This window comes from Lissotriton vulgaris, chromosome 7 (genome assembly GCF_964263255.1).
Source record: "Lissotriton vulgaris chromosome 7, aLisVul1.2, whole genome shotgun sequence".
NCBI lineage: Eukaryota > Metazoa > Chordata > Amphibia > Caudata > Salamandridae > Lissotriton > Lissotriton vulgaris.
The window spans coordinates 610,050,585-610,077,937 of record NC_141695.1 but is presented as its reverse complement, the minus strand read 5'-3'; the positions used below and the strand labels follow the sequence as shown (position 1 = coordinate 610,077,937).

Genomic DNA, 27,353 nt, shown 5'->3' with positions numbered 1-27,353 from the left:
CTCTATCATCGAGAACCGTTGCATCTACCTCCAACGGGAGAGAATTCTTAATAAGAATACCCACCCCTCGGGAACCTGAGGAAAACCCTGCATGAGCGGCCAAACGATACCCCTTCCTATTCATAGCATAGCATGTATTTGCTATCAAGTGGGTTTCCTGTAGTAAGACCACATCAGGGTAATGACGTTTTAACTGCTGCAGTACCACCCCACACTTTATCCTATCCCCCAGCCCATTCACATTCCAGCTCCGAAGTCTCAATCCCCTACCCCCCATCCCACACAAGAAAGAAATTCCAACCCCAAAAGTAACCCAGTGCTCTAAACAAAGTCTCGCAATACATTGCCTTGCAGAAAACGAAACTGAGAAAACACAACCCCCTCCTCCCCACCAAACAACCCGTTAAAACACCCCCCACCCTGCACCCCTGCATAAGACTAGAAAGCCACCCCAACTTGCAGTGTGCCTGTCGCCCCAACATCTAAACTAATCTACTGAAAGTCAAGCAGAGGAGGAAAACGACCCCCCAATAGCCCCGCAAGCCCCCAAGATGCCTCATAAAATCACATTACACAATTAGTGTGCCACAGTTCGAAGCTTCCAGAATACCCCAGGAACCAGTCAATGATAAAGCTCATTCCTGGTCCATCAATTCGCCCTCCGCACCACCACTCTGCCCGTCCTGCGGATGATGGGCCCGAAGAGTATCAAGCCAGCCGGACACTACGTCTGGTCTGTCGAAAAAATAAGTCCGCTCTGCATGTTCGATACGCAGCTTGGCCGGAAAAAGCATGGCGTATTTGAGGCCCATCTCTCGGAGTCTCCTTTTCACCCCACGAAAACCAAGTCTCTGTTTCTGCACGGCTTGGGTAAAGTCTGGATAAAAACTGATGGTAGTGTTCTCAAACTTTATGGGACCGCCTGTACGCGAAGCCTAGAGGATAGCGTCTCTGTCGCGGAAATTAAAAATGCGTGCTATTATAGGCCACGGCGGGGCACCCATCTTGGGATGTTCACCCGGAACTCTGTGAGCTCGTTCCACGGTGAAGAAATTGCTCAGTCCCTTGGGTGCAAGGTGATTCATGATCAGGTTCTCCACAAAAAGATCAGTTGCTGAATTCTCCGCCTTCTCCGGAACTCCTATAATACAGACGTTATTCCGCCTAGACCTTCCTTCAAAATCCTCCAGCCGACGTGCAAGGAGGTCATTGGAAGCCCTTAAGTTGCGAACCTCCGTCTGTATCTCGACGACGTCGTCCGTCAGGCTAGTAGTCTTAATATCCAGCGATTTAACCTTTTCGCTAGGTCCGTGCGGATCAAATTCACATCAATCGCCACAGTGTCAAGTTTATGGGCAAGAGTCTCCATTTGTCCCCCGAGGGACGATCTGATCCTATCAATAGCGGCCATGACGTCTTGTAGGGTAGGCTCCGTCGCTGAGGTCAGTGGATCTTTCGCTCCCTCCAGCGACCTACCCGGTCCACTGGGCGAAACCTTAGCCTGAGCATAGCTGTCTATGATGTTGGTTTGGGTATGATTCAGAAAAGGGGGGTGGTGATGAACAGAGTGTCTGAATTAAGCTGACCACTCTTACCCAGTCCAAAGATCAGGGCTTGATCCATCACCGTTTTTTAGCTCACTGCACCATCCCAGCTCAGAACTTGGCTATATGCAAATTAGTCTGACCCTGGCCCAGTGCATCATGGGAACAGGGCAGACCAAACTACCAAGCCAATTCTTATACTGGGAAGGAAACAAGCTACCGGGGACCGGTTTCTGGCATTTCAGCCATCTTCGGCCCGGCTTGCTTGAATCCTGATGATGCAATGAGCAAGGGACTCACATCTGAGTATACCCTTCCACGCTTGTGGTGGACAAAAATGAGGGTTCTGAACTGGGATGGGGCAGTGAGATAAATAACGGTGATGGATCAAGCCCTGATCTTTGGACTGGGTAAGAGTGGTCTGCTTAATTCAGACACTCTGTTCATCACCACCCCCTTTTCTGAATCGTTGGTTTGGGTATAGCTGCCCCGCCGAGTAGCCTTTGATCTCTGCTTGTCCAACTCCGTCTTCCCCGCCATTGTGGAGACAATGAAAATGAGTCCAAACTGGGGCGTGGGGATAAAGGCGCAATCAGGAGGCTAAGTGGAAGGCTATGCCCGGCAACGGTCGACCTTGGTAGAAAGATGGAGATCTCGGAGGTCCCTCGAGCAGCAGTGCAGAATCCTCAGTATTTGGTCTGCCCAACAGACGAAAAACGAAAGTGAAAGTAGGCCGGACCAGTCGTCTCCGCCGCCTCAGGCCAATGTTGTTCAACTACAACTCGGGCACCATGCCAACTCCACAGCCCGGCATCACGGAGGCGCAGGCCGCGATCTTCAAATCGTCATAACTCTGGCTCCCGGGGTCCGATCCGGATTCTGGTTGCAGTATTCGCCTCACCAGCGGTTCGTCTTCACGGGGACATATATGAAAGTCAGGATAAGCTACAGGATGTATGCGGGAGGTTGCGAGGGTCTCAGGAGCCCTGTGCTCATGCGGCATTATTGGTTGCGCGCGAAGCTCCTCCAACGTCTCCATATATGGTCGAAAAAATCATAGGTGGAATTCGGGCCTAGCCTCGTCGGTCCAGCCTTCCGCCGATGGAACGGATTCGGTTACAATTCTGTTCTCTGTGCCACTCGAAGTACCCTCGCACCGACCTACACTAAGTCTGCAACTTGTGCCTCTCACCAGAGCACAAGGAAGAAGATTGTGATGCTTGTCGGCCGTTCTGATCGAAAAAGACTCTTCGTGATCGTCGGGCTCGACAATGAGAAATGCAGCGCTAAAGCACTCAACATACTCCGGATATGTTTGCAGAATAATCCAAACAGAAAGAAACAACAGCTGCAGAAGTAGAGAGGGGCCTTCTCGATCCCAGAATCGGATTACGACAGGGTGCAGTGAGTACTAAAGCCCCCTTATAACTCTCTTCCACTAAACATAAGGCTTCGGTACCACGTCTGCCTTCTGGCCTAGGTCGGCACCGAGACGATGTTTCCGACGCCCACCCTCAGCACCGAAACAAAATAGTCAAGCCTTCTGGCTCGGGATCAAGTCGCGACAGATCATCTTCGGATCCGAAGCATTTCACTCCAAAAGAAAAATCTTGTTCAGAGCTGAAATCTTCTGCTTCAAAACACAAGTCCGGTTCGGAGCCGAAGCCTTCCGCTTTAAAGGAGAAAAGGGACAAGTCCAGTTTGGCACCGAAAACTTCGGCGCTGAAATCAAAAGAAGATCTTTTAAGTCCCCCGTAACCGATCTTAGATGTCATAAAGGACAGATTAGACCTAAACAGAAAAAGCACTACATCAACCCAGATACTGGACACATTTTAGCTAACTCCTTCAAAAAGGAAAGTTAGCTCATAGGACACTAGGTATAAGATTCCTCTTAAGAAGAAGAAGGACATTGCTAGAAGTCCTATCCACCAGACTTTGCCATCCCCTCCACCTCCACCATCTTCACCATTGCTTCAGATCCCCTACACATAACACCAAAGGGGTCTCCTCATACACAAGCTGATTTAGAAGATGATGATGACAATTTTCCTTTACCAACAGATCCATGGGATGATTATAATATTGATCCACCGATGGATAATGATTACGCCTTCCAGTTTTCTGTTTTAACTGGTTCTTACAAATAAATACAGACAGATAACAATCTGTTTCCTGTCTGTATTTATTTACAAAAGTGGAACAATACAGAAATCTGGGTGTCTTGCGGGTGACTCTCCATGCTGTCTTCTGTGCTTTCTAGGACAGCTGAGCAGATACACAAAATGGGAAGTTAAAAAACAGGTTCAGATTTCCTGAAAACAGGCATGTGTTAGCATATATGTGTATTATAATACTGTTATTTACCTGTGGGTGTAAGGTTTGGCTACATTTGGCTGCTTACTTTCCTAAAACGCTAAAGGCAGCAAAATATGAGTGCATGTTTATCAGTAAAATAAATGTGGAACTCTACTGTGTTATGACATTATTTATTCTCAAAATAAATGTGGATAAATACCAATAAGATGGTCAAAAAAGAAATATGGATAAATACAGACGGAAATGTTAAAAAATAATGATTCTGATCTTATACCCTGCAAAACCACCCCCTCCAGATGATAACGTATCTTATCAAGAGCTGATTTTAAGGGCAGCAGCTTATCGTGGAGTTGCATTGCACAACGAGTTTTTGGATGACGACTTTTTGAGTCACTACGGTCTTCACATAGGACTAGTCAGAGTCTCCCTATGTTGAAAGTCATGATGAGGCATGCATATGAGATTTTTAAGGAACCTGTTCATGCCTGTATTTTAACACCTAGGGTTGATAAAAAATACAAACCATCACCATCTGATCTGTTTTTATTAAAGGACAGTTACCCTTAGACTCACTGGTAGTTTCTAATGCTCGTAAAAGAGCAAACTCACTGACCTCTGGGGATGCACCTCCCCTGGATAAAGAGTCTAAATTAATTCACACTTCCGGTAAAAGAGTGGCTACTCAAGCTGCTAACCACTTGCGCATTGCCAACACGCAGGGCCTACTAGCTTTTTATGCCAGGGCACACTGGGACGAGATGGAAGGCCTACTTCAATGGCTCCCAGAAGAGCACAAGAAAATGGCACACGAGCTAGTCCAAGAAGGAAAACTTATATCTAATTCTTCTATTCGATGCGCTGTAGATGATGCTGACACTGCAGCGAGAGAAGTTAACATCTGCATTCTTTTATGTCGACATGCCTGGCTTAGGAATTCAAGTTTTAAACCAGACGTCCGACAATCTATTTTAAAAACCTCCTTTGACAAGCAACATCTTTTCAGACCTCAAGTTGATGAGGCTTTAGAAAAGATGAAAAAAGACATGAGGGGGGCAAAATTCATGGGAGTTCTCTTCCGTCTCCATCAAGCAGAGGCTTCTTTTGCCGCTAATTTTATAGGCGAGGGTCCAAAATTACATCCTCAGACCCCAACGCTTCCTCATATAAGTCTAACACGCAACGCTCTTCCTCTAGAGGCTTCTATAGAGAAGGGTACAGAGGAAACCATTTCAAAGGTAGGGGTAAGAGCATGCCAACGTGTAACTCCCCTTCCTCCAATAAACAGTGACTTGCCTACACTTCCCCCGATCATTTAACACCTGTCAGGGGAAGAGTTCAACATTTTCTCCCCACTTGGAAATCCATAACATCAGACAAATGGGTGCTAGACATTATCCAACATGGGTATTGCCTGGAGCTCACCTGCAGTGCTCGCAATATTCCACCTCGCACTCACCAACTCTCATCAGAGCACCTGCAGCTTTTCAAACAAGAGGTACAAGCTCTTTAAGCGAAAGGAGCCATAGAACCAATTCCATTACAGTACCAAGGTTTAGAGGTTTACTCTCTGGACTTTCTAAACCCCAAAAGGACAGCTCCTTAAGACCAATTTTGGATCAAAGGACGTTAAATCTGTACATACTATCAAAACATTTCCACATGGTCACGCTCCAACAAGTACTTCCACTTCTACAGCAAGGCGATTTTATGTCCACATTGGACTTAAAAGTCTCATACTTTCAGATTTGTGTTCACCTAGCACACCAGAAATATCTCAGATATGTGATAGCAGCAACACACTATCAGTTCAAAGTACTCCCATTTGGATTAACTACTGCTCCCAGAGTATTGGGAGCGACTCTAAACACTTGCACAGCTCAACCTCTCCCAAAGCAGCCACAATTTGAAATATTCAAACTCTGCTAATACAGTTTCAGACCAATCAATACTTAGCAGTCAGGACTTTCATGCAACTGTTAGGAATGATGGAATCATGCATTGCAGTAGTGCCTCATGCGTCCTCTACAAGAGTGTTCAGCCAGTCAGTGGAATCAGTCTCAGAGTCGATTAACAGATCTAGTGTTAGTAGACAGCCGCACCATTCGCTCTTTGCAGTGGTGGAACACACAAAACGTATCAAAAAGGCGGTCCTTCTTTGACCCTGTTCCACAGATCGTGCTAACCGAGGTTGGGGTGCCCATCTCCACAATTTGACAGTTTAAGGTCATGGCACAAGTACAAAAGTCTTCACAGTAACTATCTAGAGCTTCTAGCTGTGTTTCTAGCACTGAAAGCTTTTCTGTGTCACCTCATAGGGTAAGTTGTCGTAGTCCGCATGGACAATATGACGGCTAAGTACTATGTACAAAAAGAGGGGGGTCTCATTCTCTGTAACTGTCACGCCTCTCTCAGACCAATTGGCGTTGGGCAATTCATCAGAGTTCATCTTGTAGCAGAGCACCTCACAGGAATGAACAATCAAATTGCCGACCTTCGGGGGAGGAGCTTCGCGCGTTTCCAAGATGGACGCGTGAGCACAAGGCTCCCGAGACACTTTCCGCCTCCCGCAACTATCCTGCAAAGCATCCTGATTTGGACGACGGGTACCTTTTGCTGATGCCCTGCTGATACAACAACTCTTTCCAAAAATCGATTTGGACACCGGGAACCGGACTTACTGCGCATTGAATTTTGCGGCCTATATCGTAGACCATCCACAGGCTTGAGTCCCCGAGGTACCCAGGTGGCAATTGAACAACAACGGCTGGCGTGACACGTCCACTGCCCCTGTGGTACTTTCGGTTTCGCTCTTGCTCATTGTTGACGGCGATTGCTGCCGATCTGCACGGCTGCCCTGATTCTGCTGCCGGTCCTACGCTTGCTCTTGCTCTTGAGCCTCATCTTCTCGCCTCTACGGGCTTGCCGCGAAGGGAATCATTCTGACCAGATCCCAACGGTTCCGTCAGAGCTCGTCGCTCATCATGGCGGGCAAGGCGGGCATCGAGAAGCGGGCCGCCAGGGGCTCATACCGAGGTGGGGTTACCGTATCCCAGACCATAGATCGCTTTACTCGCCCTAAAGGATCCCCAGGCGGAGCGAGCAAAGCCCTTGAGGAGACTGGCGATGGTCATCCTGCACTTGAAGAACCAACTTTGAAGGATGTTATGGGCGCCATTGCAAGTGTTAGAACAACTATGGGTCAACAGTAAGAAACCCTTGCAGCCAAGATAGACACGGTGGCGATCGAAGTCAATCTTATTAGGACGGACTTGGGGAAAACTAATGAGCGGGTCAAGTTCCTGGACATCAAAAACGCGAGCCTGACCACGGACGTCTCAGATCTCCAGGCCGAAGTTCACAATCTCCGGACTTCCAATGACTTGTTTGCCCGCTGGCTGGATGATTTTGAGAGCCGGGCCAGGCGCAACAACGTCCGCATCGTAGGTGTCCCGGAGAACTCCGCGGACGTGTCTACAGACCTTCTGGTGGAAGACCTTGTTCTAAAATATCTGGCACCAAAGGGCCTTAGTAACTTTTTCACGGTGGAACGTGCTCATAGAGTCCCCGGTGGAAAGCCTAAGCTGGGGGCCGCTCCGAGGCCTATAATAGCCAGGATTTTTAATTTCCGAGACAGGGATGCTATCCTGCAAGCTTCACGTACCAATGGTCCCACTAAATTTGAGAATGCGTCGGTCAGTTTTTATCCGGACTTTACACAGGCGGTGCAGAAACAACGTATGGGTTTCACGGGGGTGAAGAGGAGACTCGGGGACATGGGACTGAAGTACGCCATGCTATTTCCGGCCCGCCTGAGGATTGAATATGAAGAACGTGCGCTCTTTTTTGACCGCCCGAGGTGCCAGTGACTGGTTGGACACTTTGCCGACACACCGTACCAGCCCAGAGAGTTCGAGAGGCGCCGAAGGCGGCTTGGAAGAACAGGAGTAGTGAGTCTGCGCCGGCGAGCCAATTTTATGGACTTATGGCAGTGGCTCTGTGACTATTATGTTCATACAGTGTGGATTCCCGGGGTGGGGGGGAATCGGGACTCTTCCTCCTCTGGGTACTTTTTTCTCTCTTCCTGTAGGTTAGTTTAATGGGGCGACAGGCACACTGCAAGTTGGGGTGGCTTTTTTGGTCTACCGCAGGGGTGCAGGGTAGGGGGGTGTGTTTGGAGGGTTCTATTGGGGGTGGTGGGGGAGTCTTTCCTTTTCTGTTTCTATCGAGGCTACGTTTTGTTTCAGATTTTATCCTACGTGCCTGTTTCGTGGCGGGGGATGTGGAGTGTTCATTACTGGGATGGGGGGTAGGGGGCTGAGGGTGCTGAACTGGAACGTTAACGGTCTTGGTGATAAGATAAAACGGGGGATAGTTTTGCAATATTTGAAGCGATGCTCCCCAGATATAGTTTTACTCCAGGAGACACATTTAGTGGGAAATGCGTGCCATGCACTGAATAGACGGGGCTACCGTTTGGTGGCCCATTCCGTATTCACCACTGGGTCGAGAGGGGCGGGTGTCCTGGTCAGGAATTCCCTCCCCCTGGAGATAGACGACACAGTGCTGGACGATAGAGGCCGCTATGTGGCTATTACGGGTCGGTGGGAGGGGAGGACGATTTCCATTTTGTCTGTGTATGTTCCACCCGGTCTACAGTCCACCACATTTACTGATTTGGGCAGGGCAATCCTTGGGTTTCCTGATGGCATGTTGGTTGTGGGTGGCGATTTTAATTCAGTAGTTAGTGGAGATGAAGACCGTAGCCCCCCCAGACTCCTGCCCGCGTCGCAGCTATGGCTGGGGAGTTTCTTGGACACGTTGGGTCTAGTTGATTGTTGGAGGCAAATGCACCCTGGACAGCTCCAGTATACTTTCTACTCGGGAGCTCCTGGGAGTCTCTCGAGACTTGATTATATCCTCGTACCAGCGGTGCAGATGGTCTCTGTAAGGGAAATCAGGCATTTGGATAGGGGGATTTCAGACCACTCTCCACTCTGGCTTACTATTGATATACAACTGGGGGCCGGGGGCCGGATCGCTCCGATCAACCCCTGGTACCTTCGTAATCCCAAGATTAGAACGGAGGTGGTTAAGTGTATGGATTACTACTTTGCTGAGAATGAGGGATCGGTGTCCTCCCCTGTCTCCTTGTGGGAGGCTTATAAAACTGTGATCTGGGGTCAAACCCTATCCTTTATTGCTAGTGAGAGGAAGCGTAAGAATGCGGAAGTGGTGGGCTTGGAGAATGAAATCCCTGAGTTGGAGGAACAGATGGAGTCTGGGGTTACGCCTGAGGGACTACACTCTTTAGCCCTTAAACAGTCTGAATATAGGGCTCTGGTGACTGACGCGTCCAAGGCAATGAATCGTGAGCAGCAGGGGCGTTTGTATGATGTTGGTGATAAGGTGGGAAAGTTGATTGCTTGGCTGGACAAAAGGGATAGACTGAATCGGGTGGTGCCTGTTGCTGAAAGAGTGGATGGTACGCGAGTGGTGGACCCGGTTGAGATAGTTAAGGTTTTTGGCCAGCATTTTCAGATGGTTTATGCGCCGGTCTCGGATAGGCCGGAGGAGGACTCGCACTTGTTGCTGCGGGATATCGCGCTGCCTAGCCTGTCGGAATCAGACAAGGAGCTTATGGAGGCGGAATTTTCCACCGATGAAGTAGCGCTCGCTATCCGCTCACTTCGCTCTGGGAAGGCCTCAGGTCCGAATGGTATACCAGTTGAACTGTATAAGCTGTGCCCGGACAAAATGGCACCACATCTTCGTCGGATGTTCTCGGCATCGCAAGATCTCGGGTCTCTTCCCCGGGACCAGAGACTGGCGTCCATTGTGGTCATTCATAAAGATGGCAAACCCCGTGAACACTGTTCATCGTATCGGCCGATTTCGCTTTTGAATGTGGAACACAAAATTCTGGCGAAGCTCTTGGCAAACCGGCTGATTACGGTGATCAGTGACTTGATTCACCCGGACCAATCCGGCTTCATCCCCCATCGCAACACCCCGCTCAATCTTCACCGTCTTCATGGCCTCTTAGCAAGGGCGGGGTCTCTTGAGGAACCGGCCATCTTGGTTTCACTTGATGCCTCGATGGCCTTCGATACAGTGGAGTGGCCATATCTGTGGGCAGCCCTTGCTAAGTTTGGTTTTGGCCCCAAGTTCATCGGATGGATCAGGCTTTTGTATGAGCAACCACTGGCTCAGGTTGTTGTCAACGCAGGACCTCGGAACCCTTTGCTCTCGGACGCGGCACGAGACAGGGATGCCCTTTGTCGCCACTCCTTTTTGCGCTTGCCCTTGAGCCGCTGGCCGCATGGCTCCGCTGGGAACCTTCGCTAAAGGACATTCGATGGTCCCCTGACTTCGAGGATCGTATCTCGCTATACGCCGATGACATATTGTTGTACCTTACCTCTCCCCGTAAATCACTGGGTGTCCTATTCGACGTCTTGAGTTCCTTTGGGAAGAACTCTGGTTTAGTTATTAATTGGGCCAAGTCTTGTATCTACCCGCTCACGGGAGATTTACCCTCTCTACCCCGCGTTTGCCCGATACCCATTTCTAGAGTCGGCTTTAAGTACTTGGGTATCTACATTTCATTAGACCCCACAGTCCGCTATGAGCGGAATTTGTTACCTCCGCTTTCTCGGCTTAGGTCGGATGTTGCAGCGTGGTGTGGCTTGCCTCTGTCCCCCTTGGGAAGAGCGGCCCTGTTCAAGATGTCTCTCCCCCGATTTTTGTATGCCATCCAAAACACACTTGATTTGGTGCCAGCTAGCTATTTCCGCGGAATTGAGGGCCTACAGAGGAAGCTGGTATGGGGCGGACGACCGCGCATTGCATTGGCAAAATTGACTTTGCCATGGTACGACGGTGGTATTGCGTTGCCTGATATTAAACGCTACTACTGGGCATCCCAACTGAGTGCTGTTAACCATGCCATGTACGGTCCTGTTCTGAATCCCGCATTTGAGATGGATAGATGGCAGCTGCCCGGGGGCGACTATAATAGAGCGCTCTACTCTAGAACCGCCAGGAAGAACCTGACAGGCCCCACTGGGGTGGCGGTACGAATATGGGGTAGTGCAACCACGGCTACCGGATGGACGGACAAGCTGACTAGAGCGACCCCCTTGTATGCTGCGGAGAAACTGGGCGGTCTATGGACATCGAAGGGATTTGATAAATGGGGCCTTATTGGTATTAGTAAAGTGGGCAACCTCTGGGCCAAGGACAGAGTTAAGACCTTTGATGAACTCAAGCAGGAGTATAAATTGAGTGATAGAGAATATTTCCGATATCTCCAAGTCCGACACGCACTCGAATCGGTTTTCCCAGCTGGAACTACGATCCCGGAGTCTTCCCCTCTGGAAGATATATTGCTAGACGGGTACGTCCCTGACAGCACTATCTCTCTTATTTATAAAAAACTTATTAACGACCGCTCGGACCTTCTTGTACAACTTCGGGGTGCCTGGACTAGCGATGGGCTGAAATTGGATGATGAAGACTGGCAGGCTGCGATATCCTCCCCTAAAGAGGTCGGGATTCAGACTGGTGCAACTGAAGATTCTGCACCGTGTCTATGTCACGGGTCCACGTTTGATACATATGGGTTATTCTGTGGATGGGCTGTGTAGGCGTGGTTGTGGTATGCTAGCTACCTTCCTTAACATTATATGGGAATGTCCGGAAGTAGTGGTTTTCTGGAATCGGGTGCATGTGGTGATGGGTGAAGTGACGGGTGTTTAGTTATTGCCTGAGGCCAGACGCTGCCTGTTGAATATTTGGGAGCCGAATGACTGCACTGTTGCTCAGACTCAATGGGTCACACTGGGTAACATGATTGCGAAACGAGACATAGCTCAATTGTGGGGATCTCAGAGGGCACCATCAGTCTCAACCTGGAAAGAAAACATGGATTGGTCCATGTTTAGAGAAAAAATTGTGTATGTCTCCCGTGGTAGGCCCAAGAAATGGGGAAGGATCTGGGGTCAATGGAATTTGTACCATGGAGAGATCTGCACTCCCCCCTTCATTGAAGCTCCTGATATTCATCACTTCCCTTGACTGTGCGTTTCAGATACTTAGCTTCCCACTATATGTGATGTATCGTTTTGCTCTCGGGCCCCCCCCCTCTCCAGGATCTCTCCTCTTTCATAGCATTGCTTATTAATCATTTGTCTCCCCATGCCGTATGAGACAGTCATTGCATTGCACGGTACCGCCTCGATCTTTTTTGTGTTCAGTTTTTGTTCTTTATTTATAAAATGTAAAACCTTTCACTTATCCTCTTGTTGCCACATGCTTTCCACTATATCGTGACTTTTTGCTGCCGGGCCCTTGGGTTGTCGGCTGATGAGCTGTGTTTTACTGTATTACTGGTGTTGAGTGCAACTGACCAGCCTTCTCACCTCACAAAGGCAATCCTTTCTCTAAATCTGATATTGCAACATGGATTGTTAAATGCTTTCAAACCTGCTGTGCTAAAACTAAAATAACTATCTATACCACCTAGAGCACATTTCACTCGTAAAATAGGAGTGTCTATGTCCTTTTCAGGTAACATCCCTATAGCTGACATTTGTAAGGCAGCAACATGGTCTACATCACACACATTTATTAAACACTACTGTGTGGATGTGTTAGCACATCAGCAAGCCAATGTAGGGCAAGCAGTGCTAAAAACACTTTTTCAAAGAGCTGCAACATCTACCGGTTAGGCGCCGCTTAGGGAGTATATTTATATGTAGTATATGCAAAGCATCTGTATCTACAGCATGCATGCCTCGAATCGATTCTGCTACTTACCCAGTAAGCATCTGTTCTTGACACATAGAGTTGTAGATTCACATGCACCTCTCCGGCACCTGTAGTTGTTGCAGTTTTCATTATCTACGTAACATATGCATGGACATCTCTGTACTACACTAACTTACTCCATTCTCACCCTCTTGTGGGGAAGCAATCTAACAGTTGAGTCGATGCCCATGCACACTATCACTGAAAGGAGCCTTACCTCGTGACTGGGAAAGACTTCTACGAACGAAAACAATTTGCAAACATCTGGACCCAACACTATATGGCAGGAGTATGCAAAGCATTTAAATCTACAGCTCTGCATGCCAAGAACAGAGGCTTACTGGGTAAGTAGCATAGTCCTACTCTTGCTTTCTCCAATCTGATGTCTGGTAATTTCCGAGCTTCTCTCAATATGTCCCTGTCACTGCAGTGTAGCAGTCTGAATAGGAGTGGTTTAGGACCAGCACCATGAGCAGGTTTACGAGCAGAGATACGATGTGCTCTCTCAATGGTGAAATAATGTGAGAGAGATCACTCGGGTAACAGTTCCCTGAGCCAACTCTCGATATACAATACGTCTAGCCCCTCTAGGATGGGGACGAGGCGTACATTGTTCCGCCTAGAGCGCCCCTCCACATCATCCATCCTTTACTCCAGTGTCTGGTTCTTGGCGCTTCATTCCTGTAAGTGCAGCTCCATTTGGCATATAGTCGGCTGTATCTCCAATAGGGTTTGCTCCGTAGCAGCCACACGATCCACAAGTTTGCGATGATCAGCATGTAGTAGCGTACGGTCTGTTACTACATTGTCGATTTTAGACTCCAATGATGTGCAAGTCTTTCAATGGCTGCCAGTTACCTATCCAACGTATTATCGGTAGAAGGAGGAGGTTCAGTATGGTCTGATAGGTCGGTGCCTGTGACCGGTGTCAGCCCGTTTCAGCCGAGTTCGACATAAGAGTGATGAACACAGCAAGTCGATCAGAGGAGCGAAAGGGCACACCTGCAGGTGCGGCAGCCTATAGCTCAACACCGCAGCACTGGCAGCCCAGAGGTAATCCCTAGAGGCCAGCAGGGACAAATATCTTGCCTTCATATGGTGGCAGCAAGTTGGTAACAAAAAAAGTGGAAGCCGTTGTCTCTACCAGGTGAGTAGAGGGGGTTGCTGATCCATTTGTTGGATGAGTGTGGTCAAATTGTCCTGCAGATCCTCTGGGCCTGCTTGCAGATGCCCTTGTAGAGTCAAAGGGTAGTGCATCAGGTGTAGCCCAGGGCATGTCGGTCTGCAGCAATGAGGAAAAAGTAATGTCAGGAACAGAAAGTACGTGATGGTAAGGCAGCACAGCGTGGTCTAAACATGCACTCAATTAAGGTGGCCAAACCTCTTTCCCAGCATTTTTGGCGATGCTCCTCTGCAAAGGAATGTTCACCTCATGCATTCATGTGCTGCACGTTCTGCAGCATGCTGGCCACCCTCATAACAGAGGGAGCAGGGGAAGGCGCCACTCCCACCAGGCCCACATACAACTAGAGGGGGGCTCTCCGAGTCAACAGGAGTGGAAAAGGGGGGTACAGCTATCTTCATGATTGGTGGCAGCAGGAATGGCCACGTTGACTTTAAAAGGACGAGGCAGCTGTGGCAGGAGACAAAAAATTGCAGTGGGGATGGCATTGGTCACGACCCCGCATATGTCTTCTGCAGGAAAATGCAGTGTTCTACAGGGATCATCAAGTAGTATTAGCTTGTTGCAGGGACTCACACCACCATAAATGATTATCTCCGTAAGCTGGAGAGCAACTCGCCGGCAGGCTGCAAGTACAGAGGGGGCCAATCTCCAGGGCCAGGGAATCCATTCAATGCACTTGAAGCCTGGGCCTCCTGATGGGCTTCACAAGTGCAAGCAACGTCTGAATCCCCCGGTCCCCTGGGTATCCGCAGCAGGTACAGCTGCCTAGGAAAGCCCACCCTCAGTCTGGTGCCAATAGGCGGGTGAAGGGCACGCAGGGCATGCCACGGCGAGCTAGGCTGGACAGCAGCCCTACCGCAGCAAGTCACTCAGACATGGGCCGTATAGGGGGCAAATAGCAGGACAATATGGTGATACCCAACAGGAATATACATATCTGAAAGAGACTATTAGTTATAGATTCCTTACCTTAGAATTACCCCCAGACGTCAGACTGGATCCGGAGAAATTGTTTCTGTAGCAGTACCCCTGCATGTCGAAGGGTGGCGGAGGTCAAATCTGCTTCGGCGTCATGGTCGCTGGGATGATATTGCGGTATTTACTTAGATGCCGCCCTCGCGCTCTGACGTCAGTTCTTTAGTTTTTCCGCGCCAGCCAGCGCAAGTCACTTTTTAACTCATTTGCGAGTTTTGAATTTTTTTTTTAGTTGATCGACACTACTAACACACCGAACAGGCAGAATAGCTGTTACTGCCATCTACAATTCCATTAGGGCAGACGCAGCCCTCTCATTGACTCAATGAAACCCAGGTTGAAAATCACGCACCATACATACTTCTCCACACAGGCTGGCAAAGATGTATCCGACCTCTGTTGATATCTGTCCTAGATGTTATGACTCTGGCATCGACTTTACACACATGGTCTGGACGTACTCCCTCATCGCAACTGAGGGAAGATAATGGATATACTGACAGCAGCAACGGGAACTGTCATCTCAGCTCAGGGCGCACACTTCTTACTAGGCATAACACAGAGGAACGTGCACCGAAAGAACCTCAACAAATTCCTTAACCTGGCAATGGTTTTGGCCAAGCGCTCCTTGGCGATGGCCTGGAATTCCCCGGCAGATCCAACCATCGGGCACGGTCTGACTTCTTTCCGGCGTGACCTGGTGACTGAATACGAGACACAGACCTCTCAGCCCAATATCCCGGGCGCCACCCGTAGACTGGCAAACAATACCTAACTATTATAGAAGCCTGCCTCCATGACATACAAGTTCAAGGGTGACGGTCCAGAAGTACTGTCGCCGCATCCGGTGGGCACACCCAGGATACTCTGAGCATATGCACTATGGCGCATCCACAGGTGGACCAATGGGCTACACATGTGGGCGCGGCAGATTGTTACGACTGACTTATGCTGTTGTACCGGCCCGTCCGTATCTGTACATACAGTGGCATTGGCACTGTCTAACCCTTTCCTCACTTCCTTCTCATGGCAATTACTTCCCACAGCAGGACCCTTATAGATTGGACCCAGCATAAGCGACACATCTAGCAGTAACATTAAACAGGTTATGTCACTCATGAGGCGGACACAATATTTAGCTGGTATTATGTTAAATTTTCTTTCTTTCTTTAACACTAGCTGTGCGTTGCTGTGGCTCAGTCTGGTTAAATGGAAGAGAAAGAAAAGAGTTAGCACATGCTTCTAATATGTTTAATTTCACAATGCTTGTGGGTACACAATATGTTTTTGTGACTATTGTCTCTATGTATCCCTTGTAGTTGCTGCGCAGCAAGCAAATCGATAGGGTCTGTTCGACCTTTCGCTTAAAAACGCTTATGTATTGTACACGCGCGTATTCGAATCCAACGAGTATAAATAAACATGCGCTAATGTTGCAAAGTGAACCAACTCCTCCCGCTCCGTCCACCCACTTCCCGGTCTGCCATCCTGACATCAACTGTTCATCCTAATATATGTAGACTATTGTCTCTATGCGTCCTTTCTTAAAGTTACAAAGTGAACCAACTCCTCCCCCCTCCCTCCACCCTCTTCCCGGTCTGCCATCCTGACACCAACTGTCCATCCTAATATATGTAGACTATTGTCTGTATGCGTCCCTTGTAGTTGTTGCGCAGCAACCACATCGATGGGGTCTGTTCTGCCTTTTGATGAAAAACATGTGCGTATTCGAATACAACGTTGTGTATGTATAAGCACGCTCTAATGTTGCAAAGTGAACAAAATCCTCCCCCTCCCTCCACCCACTTCCCGGTCTGCCATCCTGACACCAACTGTCCATCCTAATATATGTAGACAATTGTCTCTATGCGTCCTTTCTTAATGGTGCAAAATGCACCACCTCTTCTCCCCCCCCCCCCCCCCCCCTCCCCAACCACTTCCCGGTCTGCCACCCTGACACCAACTGTCCATCCTAATATATGTAGACTATTGTCTGTATGCGTCCCTTGTAGTTGTACAGCAACCAAATCAATAGGGTCTGTTCGGCCTTTCGGTTAAAAACACGCGCGTATTGGACACTCGCGTATTCTAATCCCACGTTGTGTATATATATATATATAAACACGCGCTTAATCGAATCCAACGTTGTTTCAAAATTTCAACTCAATCGGTGAAGAACTTTCGGAGATTTTAGATTTTGAACAAAGGAACAGTGACATTTTTATGTGTCTGTTCGGGCTTTCGATTAAAAACACGCGCATATCCGACACTCTAATATTGGAATCCAACGTTGTGTATATAAAAACAAGCCCCTATTCGAATCCAACGTTGTGTCAAAATTTCAAAGCAATCGGTGAAGAACTTTCGGAGATTTGCGATTTTGAACAAACTAACATTTACATTTTTATTTATATAAATTGTTTTGATACAGCTATGTGCAATATCATCAGTAAACACATTTTGTAGTGCATAATCGTTGTTCTTGATCAACTGTATTGTTGATTATTGTGATTCGCGCCCCCTACCTAATGGGCACAATAATGCGAAGGTGCTGTGTACTACAACACGTATGTTATCATATTGTATCCACAGCGGTCTGTTGTGTTCAATATAAAATGAATGAAGATTATTTAAAAAAAAAAAAACATGGAATAGTCTGAAATAGAAATTATTTAAATCTAAGTCCAACTGCAGGATATCATAATGCTTCTTCTTAAGATTCCTCTGCATTCTAATACTGTAAAGAATGTAAACTTGAATCTAGATTCACAGCTTTGGTCCTTAGGAACAAAGATATATTGTGGTTACTGCTTCTCTCTTTGGAGTTGAACCTGTATATAATCTATTATGGGCAACACCTTCTCTAAACCTTTGCTCTATTCTATTAATCTCAATATCAAAATATTTAACATTTGAACAGTTACGGTGTAGTTTCATCTTTTTCCCACATGGACATGGAATGCTCGAAATGAGCTTGGACAATGACTGCTTTGAGTATGTGAGATCCTATTAGTGGAAGTAGATTTGCGACATAATTTCATATGCAGTTAATTTTCCTGCACATAAAGGAGCAGATCGAAAAAATGTATTTTTCATTTTCATGTAATGCTATCATGCAGTCTTTGAGGTTTTCCATGCCTACATCCCATATGAGAACGTTCGTATGAAAATACCTCTGCTCCATGATTCTGCCATCTCATTTTTCCTGGGCCATTGTCCTTTCCCAGAATCATTCTTCTATTGTGTATGTCAGCTCAATAGAAGACCTGGTCAATACCCCACATAGTTGCGGGTAATATTCAATTTTGAAGATGTAATGGTTTTTGTTCTGATTAATTAGATACTGGTATTATAGGAAAATAATTTAGCATCACTAAACCATGTGAATGTTACGTACAAGCATATATACAAGTCACATCCAGTGTAATCTTTACTCCAAGGTAGATAGTTCACTATATTTAAGATGTCTAAAGAGTCTCCAACACACTATGCCAAACCTGTTTAATAAGAAAATATGTAAATAGCTCTGATCTGTCAGAGAGCCTTTGCTACAGACTTCCCTGGTGGCCTACCGGGGTACGTATGCACTTTAGTTTGTAGATAAAAGATAGGGATAACAGGATGTCTTACGTAAAAGTGTTAGATTTTATATTCGGATGGCTAACCCACCCCCCAAACATAAACACATCATTTCACCTTCTTCTGTATTTTTCCTTTGACTGGTGTAGGGAGATGGTTTGGAAGGGCCATTTCTTTGATGCGTATTGCAGTGGAGCTGTCTGAATGAGGTGTCTGGGACATATGTCTACTAATTTCTCATGTCAGGGCTTTGATTTCTGGTGTATTTTTGATCATGGTGAATGGAATTAAGCTGGTTTTGCACCTTGGGAACCCGTAGGCTTTACGTCCCAATGCTTTTTGATTTCTGATTGCACTTTGTTGATCCAGCTGATGTTTCTTATATTTCGGTTGCTTTAGTGAGGCTTTTTGTTGGAGTAATGTTCTTTTGATTATAACCGCTGTTTCTACTTATGAAGACTGAGTATCGCAGTATTGCTGAAAGTAGATGGTATTATGGCTACCTCTATTATTATAAAAGTTGACAGTTGTCCTTAAATACCATTCTCCTTGACTCGAGTTGCATATTTTGATTGTTTCGTGAAAAGGACGTTCTGTGGATTCAGTATGTAGGCCCTGTTGTGGCTTGGCTTCAGGAAAGACATGGTTTCTACCTTTCCAAACCATGGGAAGGTGTTAATATATGGCATTCAATCATATATTTTTAATTGAATAGGACAGTGTTTGAATTTGTATTTTCTGCAACTTACCTATGACATGGCATATTATTAGGAGTGACTTATAGGTGTCTACCCATGCTTGTTTGGTATTGGTGTGGAATAAACCGGTTTCTGTATTTTTATTCTAGAGATAACCATTTGTATGAGCTGAGAATTGCAGGGTTGCCTGACAAGATGTCATTTATGAATCGCTTCTTAGTGTTTCATTTCATATTTCCAGGGAAGTGGTTCTTCAAGCTGACTGTTCCTGTTTTAAAGCTAATTATTGTAGTGGTTGTCATGAGTTTAGAAGGTGGTATGCTTTTTCTTGTAGTGTGTGACATCAACCTTTGTTTTTACATTTATAGGTGGCTGGTGTTGGGCTGCATGGCAACGCTCCGTTATCAATAACTCCAGGCAGGGCAAGACCAGATAGTAGCTTGAATATACTTGTGTGCCAGAGGACTGTTAGCATTTTTATTGTGTGTTCACTGTTTATCACTCTATATTTTTCTATGAGATGCTTGAGTGCCCTTCATATCTGATACTCTTTCCTTTTTTTCAGGTTCTGGTGATGGAGCTGAATGATGATGAGTCCCAACATGTAGTGGAGCACACAGTGGTGGACCTGCTGCAGGACCAAGAAGGATATCGGTGGAAAGGTCATGAGAAGCTGAAGATCCGCGAGGAACCTGTGCGTTTTCCCCCTGGTTTCCAGCCATTCGCCATGGTTCAGTGCCAGCCACCCGCTGTTGTAACTGCACTAGCTTTGCACTCAGAATGGAAGCTTGTAGCCTTCGGGACCAGTCATGGCTTCGGACTGTTTGATCACCAACAGAAGCGCCAGGTTTTTGTGAAGTAAGTGATGTCAGCAAATTGAGAAAAAAAACTGTTTGCAAAATAAGTAAGTGGAGATCTATACCCGACTTGTATGAGAAAGGAGCAAACAGCCTGCACTTTGTTTGTGTGACAAATTGCAGCATGCTCTCAGCTGATAATGGTGGTGTGACGTAATGTGTGCACTCAACCTCCTAAGACAGCAGCAGATTTACTTCACTTCACCTGCTTCAGAGTGGAAGAACCGGTACGGAATTGGCTGGCAGGAGATAGGAAGACGTAGCATTTATTGAGCTGCCAGAAAAGAGGAGCAGTCTGCCTCTTCTCAGCCTACAGGAAAGAGGAACAGGCAGCATCTGATAAAGACTTCTAGCCACATATTCCTTACCTTCGAATAATACCCAGGCGTCAGACTGGATCCAAACATATTTGATCAGAAAGACTGCGCGCTGGTGGGTGGTGCCAGCTCTGTGTCGGTGTAGTCTGCACCAAAAGTGACATGCACGGTACCTATATAGGTGCCACCCTGGCTCGCTGATGTCAGCCCTTTTTATTTCTACGACAGATAGCACTGATCTAGTCAGAGTTTCCATCAGTTGTTTTTTGACTGTTTTTTTTCTCTACTTTTTGTCAACACCTTTTGAGAAATTTTCTTTTCTGGTGTACCCTAAGAAACCGACTGGTTTCAAACAATGTGGTGCCTGTGTCGGGCAGATGTCTGCGACAGACCCACACTTGGTGTGCTTATGGTGTTTGGAGATGGACCACGACTTAAAGACCTGCAAGGACTACAGTGCCATGCATCCAAAAACATTGAGGGAGTGCTCCCCCAAGGTCCTTGCCGCCCGATGATTCTGCGATGCTCAATATCCTAGTCACGCGAAGGTCCCGGTACCGTTTGCTGAGATACATGAAGTGACCGCCATCGCATGGGAAAGTCTAGTAAACTCCACAAGTACAAGAAATCGTAGAATATGAAGTGGTCTTCGTCTTTGCCTCACCAATTAAAGATTTCTGATGCGGCACTGTGGAACCAGTCAGGTTCTCCTCCATGCTTTCTCTGACGTAGCCGAAACGACTCCCATCCAGCTCAAGGCATTTTATGATTCTATGCACCCCATATTTGGGCAGTCTGGCACCTCTGGAGCGCCTTTGAGGAGACAGCGGATGGCAGTTTATAATCCTCATTGCGTAAAGGAGCAGAAGGTATGCAGACACCCTAGAAGTAGACGAGCAGGAAGCCTGAAGGATAGATAATCAACAGCCTGCAGTTTTTCCTTAGACAGGGAAATAGACATACTAGTAAGTAGCTTGCATTCGGCCTGTAGAAAGAGCCCTGTACTCAACGTATAAGGGAGAGGAGCAGGCATCCTACACTTATACCAAGGGAGAGAGGAGCATGTTTTAGATCTTCAGATGGTGGGTAAAAAGAGCAGGCAGTCTGCATTCAAGGAGAGCAGAGCAGACAAGATGCTTGCTAACCTCTTGTGCTGCAAGAAAGATGAGCTGGCAGCCTGCATCAGGGAGGACAGCACTGACACTACTCCACTTCAGGTGAAGGAGAACAGGAGAGTGTCAGTTACCTTGTGTCTTAACATGTGAAGCTCGTTTTTGTATAATGATAGATAGATAAATAGGTTTGTGCTATTCATTTCTTATCAGCATATTTTCAAACACAGTGCCTCAAATTAATTTTCAAAGGACCCAGAAGAGGGATTTGAAACATGGCTACAATATAGTGGTCAAAGATGTAAGAAGCTTCAAATCATGAGTGTCTGTTATCCAGTATTGGGGTATCTTTCATAGATTCACATGCCTGAATCATTCCCTGTCGCCGAGGCGGTAGTCCCACGGTATATAAAAAAGCAGTGCCAAAAGTAAATTACAGTAGTAGGCCCTATTAGAAAGGCCTGAGGCCTAGATAGTAGTAGCCTATCTACCTCATTATGCTAAAAAGACCAAAGTCTTTGTTCCAACCAATCAGCTCACAGCACCCTCTAGAACACTCTCTGCAGAGCCAGTTCTCCTCAGATTTTCACCGCACGTCGTGTGGCAGGGAGTCTCCCGGAGTCTACTTCAGGATGTCTGACAAGAAGGCCTTATTTAGACCTTGAAGAACATGTCAAAAGAAAAGAGTCCATGTTGATGACCAACATAAGGACTGCATGTATTGCCTTTATCCAAATCATGAGGCAAAAAATTGTAAGATCTGCCGTACCTTCCCTTCCAAGACTTTAAGGGATAGGGAGGCCAGAGTCCTTTAATGGCTCAAATCCTCTTCTACTGATGATGAAGACAGAGCTTTGACCTCCAGTAAGAGAGTAAGAGAGGATTATCCAAGTGAGGGGAGAAAACATGCTAAAACCTCCCACTCCACTTTGGGCTCTTCACAGAGATCTCCATCAACTCTCTCTGAAGCCCCAGCTCTCAAGGAATCTACAAAGAAAACTGTGAGTAAGAGCTCTTCTGTCTCCTCACCTGTGACTACTATCTCATCTACTGCTCCGTCGTCGACGGCTATGTTCTCTTCCAGGGGATACTCATTAATAGTCATAAGCACTGAATTATCTCCGCCCATGAGCGGGGACCCGGAACACATAAACAATATACATATATATGTGTAAATATAACCAAAAGTACATAGTACTAAGTAATTATACACATATACATGTATAATAACCATAATATGCAGCCTAACATTAACACATAGGCTAATCAAACCAAACCTTACACGTTCTGAAGCATGAAAATATGCTGTATATAAGCCTAAAATGCATTTCATAGCCATGAAAAACCTTTTATTTTCATCAAAGATCCTGTTGTAAACCGTTATTAGCCTAAAAGGGCTGCATATGAAAAAATGTCTGTGTACAGAAAGTCAGACTGGCACCCTGCCTTTAAGGCCCCAGAGAATCTGCACACTTTGCCTTTAAGGCCTCCAGGAGAACTCTGTTCCCATCATGCCCCACAGGTGACAGTTAGGTCAGTTCTTTTTTCCGGCTTGTTCTGTGAGGAACCTGGAACTTCAGCACAGCTCATTTAAGTATTTTCTGTCAGAACTTGGTTTTTCTTGCCTTTTTTTGACAAAATATAGCTTTGGTGGTGGTTTGTTATCCTTTTCTGACTAAGCTGTTGGTGTTTTTTAGTCAGAATGCCACCTTTATTTTACAAATGTCCTTCCTGTGGGAAGAAGATGCGAAAACTGACCCACACTCAGTTTGTGTGGTGTGTCTTCCAGCTTCTCATAAGGTGGAAGAATGTTATCACTGCCTCAACCTTTCAAATAGAACTTTAAAAGAAAGAGAGAAAATGAGGTTGCTGGGCCTTCTGGAGAGAGAAAACCGTGGTGAGAAGAGTTCTAAAGGCCTGTTATCATCTGCTAAGCCATCTTCTCAGCCCAAACGTCGAAGATCAGCGTCTCCAGAAGGTAGAACTAAGAAACATCGACTCCAGGGAGCGTCGCCGTCAAAAAAGGTGCGCTCGACGTCGAGAACCAGATCGCCGTCGGCGTCAAAGAGAGCTCCATCGACGTCGAGGACTTCGCCGGTGAGGCAGTCGCCGTCGAAATCCTTTTCGACGTCGAGGCAATTGGTGTCGATTGCAGTGAAGACGACGTCGGGAGTGCAACGCTCGACGTCGAAGGATCGTATGAGGTCGAGGGACGAGAGATGTCAGACGTCGAAGGATCGTGTGTCGGCGTCTAAGGATAAAGGGTCGACGTCTAAGGATAAAGGGTCGAAGGATAAAGGGTCGACGTCGAAGGATAAAGGGTCGACGTAGAGGAAGAGTCATCGGTCGACGTCTGATAGACCGAGGTCGAGAGGGAGACATACGTCGTCGTCGAGGAAAAGGTCGACGTCGAGAGAAAGAATGACGTCGAAGGATTCGACGTCGAGGCCTAAAAAGAGATGGTCAAGGTCTCCATCGCGACGTAGGTCGACGTCGAAGCATGCTTCGGGCTCGAAGCATGGAGTGTCTAGGTCTCCCCCACCTGAACATAGGTCGGAGTCGAGACTATCAAGACCAGCCTCCCGGACCTCAATTAGGTCTTTGTCGAGGTCAGAAATAAGTCCCGAACCTAGAGTGGAGACTTCCCCGCATGATCAGCAAGACAACAGATCTGCAGTGGGGCAAGAGATAGTGCACCAGGACTCTTCTGTGGTGGCTCATTCGGGTTCAACCTCAGGGCAGGTGTCAGATGACAGACAGTTGGTGCCCAGACAGCGGACTCCGTCTGGTTCATTGGTTTCTGAACACAGTGCAGCTTCTAGAGCTTCCAAGTCTTCCGCAGAGCTGAATATTGTGCAGGTGTCACCTGAAGCTTCACCTGAGCATACAGAGCGGCCTATTAACTTGTCACCGAGGTGGTTGGAAAGTTTAAGGCATTGGAAGATGCGTCCAATAATGGGGGAGAGAGCTCCGGTCCCTCGGACGGAGCTGCATAGAAGATCACGCTCAAGATCCTTGGTGAGAGAGAAATCTCGTTCAAGGGAGCGTAGGAGGCAGCGATCGGCAACTTCTCAAAGAAGACGTAGAACTCCTACTCCATGTTCATCTTCTTCAAGATCTTCATATGGAGACTATTCTCCAACTATATCTTCTACTCCTCCTTCCAGAGTGTCTCCAGTAGACGATTTAAGCACATTTAATGATGTATTATGTCGTGGAGCGAGTAAATTCAGCATCAAAATGGCAGTTCCCCAGGTAGCAACGTCAGTCATCTTCGAAACCCTGCATCACAAGACGACTGGCAGGCCTCTTCTGCCGTTAGTGCCCGGGTTGATAGAACCAGCAATGAGGACATTCCTAACTCCGGCCACGGTGGGTTCAGGTCCTTCTAGGATTGCGAAGAAGTACAAGGCTCCAGAGGAAGACCACATGTTTTTGCGGACTGACCCACCACCAGACTCCCTGATTGTAGCGGCAGTCAGAAAGGCGCATTCGGCAGCATCTACCTCTTCTGCTCCACCTGAAAAGGATAGTAAGAGTATGGATTCCTTGGGGCGAAGGATGTGCAATACCTCAGGATCGGTCATGCGAGTGGCCAGTGCGGCTGCTCTATTGGGCCGCTATGACCGTCTGCTCTGGGACTCAGTGGCTCGTTTTGCAGATAAACTCCCTAAGGAGGATCAGAAAGACTTCCTGGAAATAGTGGAGGAAGGAGGATTGGTGGCTAACCAGAGCATTAGCGCGGCTGCTGATACGGCGGACTTGTCTGCTCATGGTTATGCACACGTTGTTTGCGCAAGACGTACAGCCTGGCTTCGCCTTACGGGGCTAAAGCCGGAGGCACAGAGGAAAATGGTCAATTTACCTTCTAATGGTTCAACTCTGTTTGGATCTCATGCAGACGACGAGATGTCTAAAATGAAGGTGGAGTTGGACACTCTTAAGGCTGTAGGCCTTGAGAAGAAAAAAGAATGTAAACGCCGGGGTACTTTTCGTCCCTATGACAAGAGATCATTTCAGCAAAGGAGCCAACAAACGAATTCGTCTTCGCAAAATCAAAGCCAGAATCAACAAAGATCGCAATTCCAGCAGCGGCGGCCTGGACGAGGCAGAGGCAATAGAAATAGGCAGCAGTCATCTGCTGCCAAGCAGCCTCAGAAACAATGAACGGATGCTTCCTCTACAACCGTGTCCCACTCCGGTTGGAGGAAGTATTGTGCGTTATCTGGACGAGTGGAAACAGATCACGAAGGACAGATGGGTGCTGGATGTCATTCAGAACGGGTACCTTTTGAGATTCAAGAAGCCACCCCCTGTCATGCGCCCTCTAAAGATGGTACAGTGGAATATAAAGCGCTTGCAACAAGAGGCGAACGTCCTCTTGAAGAAGGCCATAGAACCAGTTCCTTTCCAGCAGAGAGGTCAAGGCCTGCACTCTTGATTCTTTCTTGTACAGAAAAAAGGTCCAGTCACAGAGTTCAGACCCATTCTGGATTTGAGGCGACTGAACAAATTCATTCGGAAGGAGAGATTTCGAATGCTGGCTCTTCACCAGATCTTCCCTCAATTACACCAAGGGGATTGGATGTGCTCCATCGATCTAAAGGACGCTTATTTTCATAGTCCGGTATCCAGAAAACATCGCAAATTTCTCAGGTTTCAAGTGGCGGCTTGTCATTATCAGTACGCAGTGCTCCCTTTTGGCCTGAGATCAGCACCCAGGACATTTTCAAAATGTATGGCTGTAGTGGCGGCTTGTCTTCGAAAGAGGCGGATTTTCATATATCCGTACTTAGACGACTGGCTTCTGAAGAGTTCATCCCCATCGCTTCTAGAGGAACATCTGTCGATTTGTCTTCAGCTCATGTACAAGTTGGGTCTGCAAGTCCACTACAAGAAGTCAATAATGAACCCCACCCAGAAGATCCACTACCTGGGTGCTCAGTTGGATACAGAAGTAGAAAACGTGTGTCCTTCGGAGGAGAGGTGGTCATCCATCAGAGCGAAGTGTCTACTTCTCCTTCAAACTGCACGTCCGACAGTTCGGCAAGTGTCCTCTCTCCTGGGATCAATGGCGTCGTGCATTTTCATCGTGCCAAACGCACGTTTGCAGATGCGTCCTCTACAACAGTGTCTGGAAGATCAGTGGAAACAGAGGACGGGATGCTGGGAGGACCGGATTTATCTCCAACAGTCTGCAAAAGATTCCATCCGGTGGTGGATGAAGAAGGTGCACATGATGAAGGGAGTCCCTTTTCATCAGGACCCACCAACGCAGACTTTGATAACAGATGCTTCTCTCCAAGGTTGGGGGGCGCATATGGGCCCTCTGCAGGTACAAGGGCTATGGTCAGACTTCGAGAAAGGATATCACATCAATCTTCTCGAACTCAGAGCGGTCCATCTTGCTCTCAAGTCCATGGCTCCATCTCTACAGACTCGGTCCCTCCTGGTGCAAACAGAAAATACAACTACAATGTATTACTTAAACAAGCAGGGGGGTACCAGATCCAGGACTCTTTCCATAGAAGCCCAGACCATCTGGCATTGGTTACTTGCACGAGACCTGTCCATAACAGCAATTCACCTACCGGGGAGTCTCAACACACAGGCGGACGACCTCAGCAGAGACTTCGTCGAAGCGCACGACTGGGTTCTCAACGAAGATGTCGCGCACAGCATTTTCCAGGATTGGGGAACACCAGACATAGATCTGTTCGCAGACGCGGCAAACGCAAAATACCCCGTCTTCGCGTCCAGGTTCTACCAGAAAGGGTCTCAAGGGAATGCCCTTTTGATAGATTTGTGTCAAAATTTGCTGTACGCCTTTCCACCGACACCGTTGATACCAGCAGTGATCAATCGGCTGTACAAGACTCACTCCAGAATGATACTGATTTGCCCAGAGTGGCCACGCCAGTGGTGGTTCCCAGATCTCCTCCAGTTGTCAATAACACA

The 27,353-nt window shown here is 47.3% G+C and overlaps 1 protein-coding gene across 4 annotated transcripts in view; it reads left to right on the top strand.

Moving 5' to 3' along the window:
- Positions 1 to 27,353, top strand: part of LLGL2 (LLGL scribble cell polarity complex component 2) — a 1,008,116-nt gene that overhangs the window by 557,470 nt on the left and 423,293 nt on the right. For all 4 annotated transcript variants that reach the window (XM_086930752.1, XM_086930755.1, XM_086930754.1 and 1 more), the window contains exon 15: positions 19,675 to 19,967. In XM_086930752.1, coding sequence (XP_086786878.1) covers positions 19,675 to 19,967 — 293 coding nt within the window. The remainder of the gene's footprint in view (positions 1 to 19,674; positions 19,968 to 27,353) is intronic.